This window comes from Monodon monoceros, unplaced genomic scaffold, assembly GCF_005190385.1.
Source record: "Monodon monoceros isolate NGI ecotype Baffin Bay Population unplaced genomic scaffold, NGI_Narwhal_1 Super_Scaffold_12, whole genome shotgun sequence".
NCBI lineage: Eukaryota > Metazoa > Chordata > Mammalia > Artiodactyla > Monodontidae > Monodon > Monodon monoceros.
The window spans coordinates 65,657,969-65,669,947 of record NW_021703768.1 but is presented as its reverse complement, the minus strand read 5'-3'; the positions used below and the strand labels follow the sequence as shown (position 1 = coordinate 65,669,947).

The following is an 11,979-nucleotide window of genomic DNA, read 5'->3' as shown; positions in this document are numbered from 1 at the left end:
TGCTTGTCTTAGTTTGGGTTTCCTGAGAAGCAGATCCCAAGACAAGGATTTGAATGCAAGCAGTTTATTTTGGAGGTGATGCCAGGAAACATCATTAGGGGAGCAGGAAATAAGACAGGGCAAAGAAGGGAGTTAATAAAATGAACATTATCAAGCAAAGATGCCCCAATGGGCAAAAGAGCATAGTCTTTGAGGAGCTCCAGGAAATGGTGTAAACACTCTAGTTATTCCAGTCAAGGGGAAAATGAGCTGGGGTATTTATACACAACTCCTGAGAGTCATTATATGAAGGTTACTCCCAGGGGACATTAATTCCTCAGCACTTCCAGCCTGCCATGAACACAGGCAGAGCAGCCTCTGAGGGCAGTTACTGAAGAAGGAGAGATGGGCCAAGATGCACTGAAATGGTAAGGTGCAAAGGTGGACTCTGACAGCTGCTACTACATTTCCAAATTTCTATTTCTAGTCCAGACCTCTTCATTGTACCCCATATCCATACATTCAACCACCTACTTGGACCTCTACTACAGGACCTGCCTACAGGAATCTCCCATTTCCCACTCCCACCCTCACCTGTTTCTCCCTGATTGCAGAGATCGGCATCACCTTCCACCAGCACCCAAAATAAGTTATCTACCAGTCATTTGTGACTTGCCACCTGGTCACTATGTCTTATTGAACCAACCTCTGAATCCTCCAAAATCCTCTCAATGGCCTCTCCATTAACTCAAGTCATGATTCTAAGTCTTTACTTGAGCACAGTGATCTGTTTCCTCTCTCCATTTCCAGCTGCATCTCTCTTTCACTCTCCAAATACATTGTATGTGCCAACCCATATACATGTATTTATCATGTTCCCTGCACATGATAAGGTCCAATCTTTGCATATGTGTTTCCTTCTGCCATATCTGTCCTTTTCCATGTTACCTGTCTGGTTAACTGCTACTCATGTCAAACATCACTTTCTTTGCCATATTTTTCCAGACCTCCCAGGAAGACAGACATCTCTTAGGCTGTGCTCCTGCATCACTAACAATTATAGGACAATAATCACATATATACTAGGTTAATAATAAAAGTACCCATTGGAATAGTGTCAGTTTTTTACCTAAAAGTCAGAACATACCAGAAGTGATACAAAAATACAGATACCTGATGGACAAACATACAATTGTTCATGATAATATTCAACATTAGATACGAAGACCAAAGACCTTCTTTTAATAGGTCTCTTCTTCAGTCAAGGGCTCTCTTCTTAAGTCGTGAACAGACTCAGCTCCGAGTCCACCATGATGGCTCAAGTAAGGTCTTTTTTACACCAGAACTAGATCATTTATTATTATTATTAAGATAAATAAGTATTCCAATGGACTGTCTAGCCAAATCTACCATAGAATACCATTAATAAACATAACTAATCTGATTAACACTCCACCCTTCAGCCCCTTAAGGCTGCTCTGCTGCTATTTGACCCCGGCCACTCCAGGATCCCAGCTTCCCTATGAGACTAAGTGGAATCCTTAGTTCAAGGATAGCACCTCTTACCTTCACCCATAGACTACAGACGACAGTTACTGGAACACTTTTCAAAAATGCTGATACCATGTTCCCAGTGTGTTTCTCAGTGCTATGACAAAAGGAGTATCCTCTGGTCCTTCACAGAGGAAAATAGTTATAAGGATGGAGAACAGGTTATACATGATAAATCCATTCCTATATCCCAATTTTCTAAGTTTAAATTTTTTTTTCTCCATAGTATACCAAGAAATTTCTGGCCTATTTTATTTTGTGTCTGTCACTGTTGAGTTTCAGACTGTAAGCAACCAACCGAGAAAACTGTTAGAAATACTCCCAGCTGCTCAAACCACCACAATTAATCCAAAATCTGGTAAGAGAACCTATCTCAAAAGATTCAGCCTGATCTAAAATTATACACCTCACTCTCTGAGCTAGCACCTCCAGAATCCATTCACAAATATATTCCCCAAGTCTTATGCTGCATAAATTAGCAAAACCTTGCAATTTTATTCTCCCATATTTAACTTTGCAATTGGTTCCCTGGAATATGCTAGAATATGACACTAATTGTCTAGAGGCATTGAGGAAAATGGGCAAGGTAACTGTCTCTGATGAGGTCATCACAGGACCTTCAAGCAAGGCAAGAATCATTTTATCTCAGAGAGGATGACTCTGCTAGCAAGAAAAACTTAATGGAGTTTGGGATTCAATATACCTTAAGTTGTCTAAATTCTCCCAACAGTTACCATTCCTATTTCAGTCTCCTTCTATTTTGAAACAAATGTTCTCTTGTATATGTAGGAGACCTGGTAAGGCTGTGAATTCCACATGTAATGCAGTTTACCAATTTGCAGGATCAGACCTGTGTCTGATTTTCAACTATGTCAGCCCTTTGACAAGAGGTAAGAGATCCTTGCAGATCAGTTATAGAAACTCCCTGGATTTTTTTTAACCATGCCTTGAGCTGTGAATTTAAAATCCCGGGCTATCATTTTCTTTCTGTAAACCCTCCAGCACAGCTAGAAAGAGCTAGCCTACCTTACAGGATTACCACCATACCTAAGGTGACTATATACCCCAGTTTGCCTGGAGCCATCCCGTTTATGTCTGTTATCTTAGAATGGTCAATGACATTCACTTTTACTTTCAGAAGTGTCCCAGCTTGAACAGTAAATTATGTTGACCCTTCACGTACTTACAGCCTCTCACAGCAACCCCAGTGGACACTCAAAGCAACCACAATGAAAATTTCTTTATGGAATGGCATGGGCTCTCAGTTTCCATCCTCTAATGCTAACAAAGTCCCCTATAATTTTAAGCTAAACAGAGTCAGATAATCAATCCTAGATTCCCATTTTCTTGAGGGTGTGCTCCCTGCAACCATCTTTGGTACAAATAAGTACATAAATTAAGATTCTTAGTTGCAGGCTACAGAATCTACTCTAGGTATTAAAACAGAAAGGATGTAAATCAAATACACTTCAATTAAAAAAAACAGAAAGGAATTCACTACAGACTAATAGGAGCTTACAGAATTCTGAGAGGGCTGCAACCAAATCTACATTCACAGCCAAGAATACTGCAGCCAAAAGAAATGTCCAACATGAGACTGTTTTATCAGAAATCCCACAGTCATGACCAGTCACACTTGGCATCAAAGATGAGACTAGACTATAGACCCATCACCACAGCTGCCCAGAGGATCCAATTTCTCTGTGCATGACCCCCTATCTTGCATTGTTCTCAACTGCTTTCGAGGTTTTGTGCAGGGTATCTTAGTAGAACCTAGCTCATGTGTGAAACCCTAGTTAGGGAAATGCAATGTAGTTTTTACACATAAGATCTCTTTAACACAGAAGGCATACTAGAGAAGCTTTGGTGAGGATGCAGAGTGAGCCATTCTTCAGTATCTGCCAAGAACTGAAAAGGATTATGGGGAAATCCATGTGAAAGAAAATGGTTATAAGAAGATGAGTGGTGGTTCCAGAATTTCTTTAGGGAATGCTATCTCACTGGAAGGGGACTTGGAGATGTATTTGCATAGTAAGCAAATTGTTTTTATTTAGCTTAGTTGTTTATTTTAAGTGGTACCTAGGAGAGCTGATGGAAGTCTAAATCAGACGCACGAGGCAAGTCTTGGCACCACAATGAAATAAGAAAGGTAAGATACTGCCAAGACTATTATTGCTCCTTCAGAAACTGAACTGGGCTACCTCTGAATAGCAAAGAAAAAGACAAGAATGCCCTTGAATAAAGTGTTCCACCATATTGACAGGAGTCTTCCCTAAACAGTTCTGTGACAGAGAAAAAAAAGACTATTTTTTAAAACAAAATTGGGATATAACTTCTGAGAAATGCAAACTATGTTACAAAATACTTTAAATTCTGAACTTCCAGATAACCTTATATTTATCATTTCTATATTTATCACATCCAAACTGACAAAGGCAAGGAAGACCAAGTGTGTTTTCTCTTCTTTATATTGTATCATTCTTTTTTTTTGGGGGGGGTCCCTAACTTGAAATATTCTTTTACTTTCAAGACACCTTGGGGCAGCAATCATATTTATCTCCGTGGGATTCCTGAGATACCTTTATCATTGCTCCAAGTCTATCTAAGAAGGCCAGTGGATGTTCCAAAATGTATTCTTTGCATGTATTTCCTTTAAAAAAAGAAAATCAAGCCTTTTGGTGAAAATCTTATATCACAAGTCAAACAGCACACAACAGGAACACCTCCTTTCAGAGCCTATCGTGGACTTCCTGAGGAAGAGGGACCTGTGCTGTTAAACATAAATTTTGCAGATCTGTTGGCTTCTCAGTTCATAGCATTCGACTCCCTGGCTCCTCAGCAGCTCCTTCTCTTCTGATGCATCTCGAGCTTTCAACTGGCAGAAGTGAGCCGGAGAGGCGATGAAATCATAGTGCCAGTCCAGATAGCACAGGTAGATGAGCATGTGCAGGGCAGGATCAGGGACATTGCCAGGCTGATTGGAATGGCTGGTGAGAAGGAAGAGGTGCAGTCTCGGGCCTTGGAAAACTGCCCCCACCCCTTAATGGTAAAGCCTTGGATCTGTCAAGAGAAAAGAGCTGAAGTGACATACTCTTTCCTCTGAAAATCTGCTTCACAGTTGGGCTAGGGGTTCTAGAGCCCTAATCAGTCAAATTTAAATACTGAGGCCATACTTGCTGAATAATTTAAACACATTATCTAACAAATGTGAGTATGCTCTTGGGGACAGTGAAACTTAATTTTAAATCAAGACTGACCCAGAAACTCTGGGATATATGGTTGTCATAATTAAGTGGCCAGAGAAATTCAAGGCTCTGAAATAAAACCTCTTTTATCTGATCCTTAGTTCACCTAAAACCACGTCTGTTGTCTCTAAAATTCAAAGCCTACTCAAAATTTTATGTGTTAATATAAATTTCGCAAAGAATAGTAATTCTCACTTTCTCTGCCTTTGATTCTGTTGACAGAAAGTAGATAGGAAGAGTCTTTTAAGGGAAGATATGATTCCCAGTGACGTAAAATATAGATAATAAAAGCTAACACTTATTGAAGATTTTTTTTTTACATACCAGACACTGCCTTAACTCATTTAATACTTACAAGAGCCTATGAATAAGTTACTATTTTATCCTAATTTATGGATGAGGAAACAGGCACTGAAAAGTTAAGTAACTTGCCCAGAGTCACACAGTATTAAGTACAATGAAGCTGTAATTCAAACCTTAGCAGTCTGGTTTCAGAGGCACTTCTCAGTTTACAACTCCGTAACTCCTGGTATATTGTGTCTTTTTTTCCCCCCATCACTAACTCTCCTTCTTTATCAGATGTACCATGCAGACTTGGTACTGTTTTTGGAAGACCTGTATACCACTTGCAGTCTGCTCAGAGAATTGAAAGAAAAGCTTTCTCATATGTGCAATGAAGTGATTTAATTACTTGGAACTAGGAGAGGTTCAAATCGACAACTGGCCCCGTTATCTAAATACTATCACAATAAAGAAACAGGGGCTACAGAGTCTACAGAGTAATGATTCTAAATGAGAACAATCATTTGTAGAAGGCAGCTTCCACATTCAGCTAGCTTTTAGAATATAACCCTACAACTCATTCAGTCACCTAGTTGGTTTTAAAAGGGTACATCAGAAAACTGAATTATCCATGAATGCTTTACTGAGGATCCATTTTTAAGACTTAGGTGGACACTTTACCATGTTTCCATGCTAAAATGATTGTAGCCACCCATCATACCGTAGACATTAGGGGCCTTGCTTGCCCAACTACCTGTGCTTAGACTGAACCAAAACAACTGCTGAAGGAGACTCTTGGCCTGGCTTTTAGGATACTTGGCCTGCCCACTCTATGAAGAGGCAAAGTGGCCTTCTCTTCAGGCACTAGCCTGAAGAGTCAAGCTCCTCAATGACAAAAGATGGCCTCATTTGATGCTACAACTCCAGCCAAAGAGAATGTCCTCACGCTGACTGCCACTTACCTCTTAAGACTTGACTGAGAACAATATCTGTGGAGGATGCCTGAGGGACACATTGTCTATCCATGTTCTGGACTAGAGATTGTAAACACTCTGTATCCAGCCCACAGGTAAGTTTTGTTTGGCCCAGAGTTCTGAACATCCTGAAAACCTCCCCCAGGAATCTACATTTCTATCTTTAATTGAAAAGTCAGAAGATCCAGCAAGATTGGGCCTGCATTCCTACAAAGCAAAAATTAGCTGAAGTTTTATAAAATATACCTCTTGTGATGCCGGCTACATTTTGCCGAAGTCCCCAGCTGGCCCACCTGAGGCATGTGAGCTTTCACCTGAGGCACCTGAGTTTGCCATGCATGTGACATCACTCTGTACTTTATTCCTAGAATAAACCAGATAGATCAGCAAAGCTGTAGATGTGGAACGCAGCCTTTTGTATGCATACCTTAACCTCCAGCACCACCAGCACTACCTCTTCCCTGGACTGGGCTTGCTTCTGCATCTGTCCACATGAAGAGTGTTTTACAAGGTCCACTCTGACGCCCAGTGCTCTGTCCCCCATGAGGCTGCTGCTGAGGATGCTGTCACGCACTGCACAACACCAGGGATGAATGTGCTCCTCACAAGCACATTCTCAGTAGTCTTATGAACCCCATGAACACGTGAAGGGTGATTCTTTCTCATGCTGGCTGCTCAAGAGCTTCAGAGCGAAATTACTGTGCTGCTTCCAGCCAGGGCAGACAGATGGTCTCATGGTTTTGTGTACCAGCTTCACTAGTGGTTTAGCTGATCTTTTCTTCCTTTTGTTTTCCTTAATCCCATGTCTTCCCATTTTTTGGTTTATACTTTTTATTGTAAAATACACATAAAATCTACCATCTTAACCATTTTTAGGTGTATGGTTCAGAGGCATCAAGTACATTCACATCATTGTGCAACCATCACCACCATCCATCTCCAAAACTCTTTTCATCTTGCAAAACTGACACTCTGTACCAATTAAACACTAACTCTCCAGTCCCCTCTTCCCCCACCCCCTAGCAACTGCCATTCTACTTTCTGTCTTCAAATGTGACTACTCTAGTACCTCATAAGTAGAATCATACAAATATTTGTCCTTTTGTGTCTGGTTTATTTCACTTGGCATAATACCCTCAAGGTTCATTCATGCTGTTGCATTTATCTGAATTTCCTTCCTTTCTAAGGCTAAATAATATTTCATTGTATGTATATGATAGATTTTGTTTTTCAGTCATCCACTGATAGACATTTGGGTTATGTCCATCTTTTGGATGCTGTCAATAACGCTGCTATGAACATGGATGCACAAATATCTGTTCATGTCTCTGTTTTCAATTCTTTTAGGTATATAATCGGAAGTGGAATTATTGAATCACATGGTAATTCTATGTTTAATTTTTTGAGGAACCACCATACGGTTTTCCATAGTGGCTGCACCATTTTACATTTCCACCAGCAATGTACAAGGGTTCTAATTTCTCCACATCCTTGCAATAGCTGTTATTTTCAGTTTGGGGGATTTTTTTTTTTTTTATAATAATCAACTTAATGGGTGTGAAGTGGTTTGCCCATTTTTCAAAGTTATTTTTCTTCAAGTATTTCTATAAGTCATTGTAAGTCATTTCTGGAACAAGGTAGAGATATAAATCAGTCAATTCATCTGTTAGGCAAGATTATGTGTGAATTATTCCTTGTTTTCATTATTACCTCATTTCCCTTTCCACCTACTTCTCTTTTAAAAGTGTGAGAGAAATAGATACAATATATACTTTATAAATATTATATAAATAGATATATATATTACATGTATTATAAATTGTCTTTGGAGCCAGTCCACAATTCAAATTCTGCTTCTACCAGTTACCAATTATATCACTTTGAACAATTATGTAATCAGAGTTTCAGTCATCTCATTTGTAAAACAGGGATAATAACAGCTATCTTGCAGCATTATGATAAGTTTCAAAGATAAAATATGTAAAATAACTACAACAGTGCCAACACACAAAGAGGACTCATAAGTATTAGTTATTGTTAATCCATGCCTAACACGGTCCTGGGTGTTGCCACATATATATTAGGCCATGAATTCTTTACATCCATAAAGATAGGTCAGAAATCGAGAGGGTGGAGTAACTTGCCCAAGTGGCTGAGAAGTAATTCAAAACCATGTCTTTCGAACTCCAAAATGCAAACTCCTTCCCTACCCCAAACTACCTCACCACACTTCTCCAACCTGGGGGGAAGGGGAATAAATATATATTTATATATGGAAAAGATTGGGAAGAACCTATAAAAGGCACATGTAAAACCCTGCCTATTTCAGGGAGTTGGAAGAACAAGTTAAGCTTTTTTCACAGGTAAACAGGTCAGAGGAAGTTGACAGATGTCTCTCAGCCCGAGATTCTGTTGGTGAAAAGGAACTTCTTATGCCTCTATGCCTTTCCCCAAATACTTTCAAGAGGATCTTTAGGATATTTTTGACTCCCTGGCTGACAGTTTCATTCCTATGCTAAATGCCAAAGCTGTCACTCACACTTCAGATGTACTTCTTATCTGCCCTGATAGGATCACTGCTCCTCTCCCTGAAGGAAATAAAATAATTGTCCGACAATTCCTCTCCCCAGAAGGGCCTCTTGCTCCAGGAAGTGTCAGTCACTGGGCTCATGCCACACCTTCACTCTGGCTTACATTGCTGGCATTCCTCACTGATAATTATTAGTGACTGGATAAACCTTTATATAAAAGAAAGTCCTTGTGGGGGGCAGGGGGGATCACTGTGCAGGAAGAGGAAATACTTGATCCTATTCTATTTCATACCTTAGAAGATAAGGAACATAATTCATACCAATATAATTTTAAAGATATATACTCCTCTCTTTTCCTTAAACATCTATGTTTTCAAACAAACAGAATTTCTTTGGCACCAAACACACTGGTGCATTGAGCATATGCTTTAGTTTATTACCTGGAAATCAACAAAAGTGACCTCCCACAGGCTTGACATATCATTGGTGTCACTGGGCAACAAAAGGGCATCATACCGCTGCAGGCTGCTGACGCGTTGGCAGTGGTAGGAGTAACTTGACAGAGCAAACATGCCAGTTGCATTAAAAGTTGCTGGAATTGAATTATTGAAAATAACCTCTACTTGGTGCAAATTAAACCAGCTCTGGATGGACAATTTGTTGTAACTGGTAAGGGTGAATCTGACAATGATTATAAAACAGTTACCCCCAAAGCACTTTTACATTTGCTGATGCAGGACACTGTTGACGAACAGTACAACTGCGCCCTCTTTTGTCAGGTAGTAGAACTGGCTCAGAGAGAGGCTTTTACTTTCTAGTTCTGAACAAGAGCCTCCTGATGGGTGGGAATGAAAGCAAGTAACAGGAGAACGCCCCAAAGTGAGCAATACAAATTCCTACAAAAGGAAAAACACAAAAAGCTCGGGTATTTTTTCTTTTTTAAAATTAAAAAAATTTTATTATTGCAAAAGAATTGAGAAAAACTAAATGGACAATAATATAGAAGTAGCTAAATAAATAATGGTCAAAAATAAAATAGCTCTTACTATGTGTCAAGCATCTCTCTAAATCCTTTATGAATAGTTTATTTAATCTTCACTACAACACCATGAGATAGAGAATATTATTATCCTCATTTTGCAGATGAGGAATCTAAGACACAAAGGGGTTAAGTAACTAACTTGTGCAAGTTTACTCAGAGAGTAAGCACTGAAGCTGGGCTTAGAATCCCATCTGAGACCAGAGCCCTTACTCTTAGCCATTTTGGAATGGAATATTCTCTAGCAATAAAAAAGTTATAACATGCATATGTCATGATCACGTTTTTCATTAAAAATGTGTGACTGCATAGAAAAAAATTCTGGAAAGACAGAGATCAAAATGTTAATATGTTTACGCACTTTGTTATACACCTGAAACTAACAACATTGTAAATCAACTATATTTCAATTTTTTTAAATGGAAAAAAGAAAAAGAAAGCAGCTGAGATCAGTATAGCTCAGGGTGAAAGCTTGGGTTTTGATCCTGGCTCTGCCCACCTGTAGGTTATGTTCCTGCTCCTTCTGGGAACAGCATCTTGGTGTGTATAGGGCTGACCCTCTCCCCTCTCAGTGGTCTCCCGGACCCTGCCAATCAGTGTATGGTGGCCCTTTAATCACTGTGATCGGTTTAGAGAGAGGCATATGCTCCAGGCTGGGTCAATAAGATGTAAGCTGTGCTATAGCTATCAAGCAACAGAGTTCTTTTATGTTGCTTAAGTGGATAACTGTCAGCTGGCCACCATCTTTCCAGCCTGAGAATGAAACTGACACAAGGACAGCAGAGCCAAGAGATGGAAAAAGATGCTGCCCTGGTGAGGTAAGTTAAGTGTCTGAAGCTAACACTTTCAATCCTATTAATCAGTTACCTTTTGACTTTATGCAGCCAAAAGAGTTCTCAGAAATACAGCTCTTATTAGTGGTATGGTAAGTGTTGTTAAACAACCCAACTGGGCCTTGCTTTCCTCATCTGTAAAACAGGTTGTGCTTGTTTAAATAGAATGCTCTGTGCTGGCCTGGTGTTATAAAACATTCGTTGTTATCTGGGACAGCCCCTGCTCACCCTGGGCTCCTGACTCAGATACAGAAAGGTTTTTTGAGGGATGCAATTGAGTCTGGCCATCCCCGCCCACTGCAACAACCCACCGAGAACGCTGAAGGCCAGAAGGATGGAGGTGGTGGACGTCTCAGATCTGGACTCTGGAGTCAGCTGTTCCAGAGGGCAATGGGACAGACAAGCCATTCCCAGAAAGGGCAGGCTGGCTCTGGATTCCCTGGAAGTGACTTCTGTTGTGCTCAGGGCTGGGGTGGACCCCCCCACATTGTTTGCAGCCCTGTTTCAGATAATGGCCTGAGATTGAGGCTGTTCTGACACAGCCTCAGTGCGGTGGGAACATTAATGCACCAACGGAACTGCTCGAAGAAATCCTTCCTGGTGAAAACACCGGGTCGTTTTGCCAAACAGTTGTCCAGCCCACAGGGTCTTTGGTTCTGTGTCTCTTGGCCCACTTGAGGGCAGGAATGGCATGCCCATGGGCCTGGGGGACATGACACCCTCTGCCCTGGCCTCTCAAACCTGTGCTGGTTCCTGGAGCAGAGCCTGAGCAAGGATTTGTGGGCAAGTGATTTTTTAAGAAAATCCCAGGAGGACAGGAGAGGAAAGATGTGAAACAGGCGAAGGGAGGGGAGAACAAGTAAGGGCGTGCATCCAGCAGGGTCCCTGGAGGGCGACTTTGGCTCTGTCCTGCTGGGATATCTGGAAACGCCTGTTGGTTAGGGCTGCCCTGGGGGATGTCTGGCCCTCTGGTGGACATGCAGGCAAAGGGTGCTCCAGCAGGCCAGGAGAGCCCCTGGCAACCACACAGGGTGCCTGTTGTTAAACAAGGAGAAGGAGGGAGGGAAGTGGATGGAACAGCTCAGTGCCTACTTCTGTTCCTGCCCTTCCAAGTTGCTCTTTTAAAAGGATACGTTGGAAAAGTCAGACATAAAAGGTCATATGTTGTATGATCCCATTTATATGAAATGTCCAGAACAGGCAAATCCAGAGACAGAAAGCAGACTGGTGGTTGCCAGGGGCTAGGAGGGGGAATGGGGAGCGACTGCTAAGGGGTAGGGAGTTTCCTTTTGGAGTGATAAAATGCTCTGGAACTACACAGAGGTGATGGTTGTACAATATTGTGAATGTACTAAGTGCCACAGACGTGAACACTTTAAAATGGTAACTTTTATGTTATGTAACTTTTACCACAATAAAAAAAAGTAAAAATAGAAAAAACAAATGTTAATTGTGATGACCAATGGTGGTTGGATTATGAATGATTTTCATTTTCTTTTCATAGCTCAGTATTTTCCAATCTTTCAGTTTTCAACAGATATATAT

General features: G+C 40.8%; 1 protein-coding gene across 1 annotated transcript in view; it reads right to left on the bottom strand.

Moving 5' to 3' along the window:
* Positions 1 to 4,303: 4,303 nt before the first annotated feature.
* Positions 4,304 to 11,979, bottom strand: part of ATP6AP1L (ATPase H+ transporting accessory protein 1 like) — a 39,941-nt gene continuing 32,265 nt past the window's right edge. Inside the window, 3 exon segments of the mRNA XM_029218035.1 lie at positions 4,304 to 4,485; positions 4,488 to 4,590; positions 9,003 to 9,243. Of these exon segments, the coding sequence (XP_029073868.1) occupies positions 4,304 to 4,485; positions 4,488 to 4,590; positions 9,003 to 9,243 (526 nt within the window).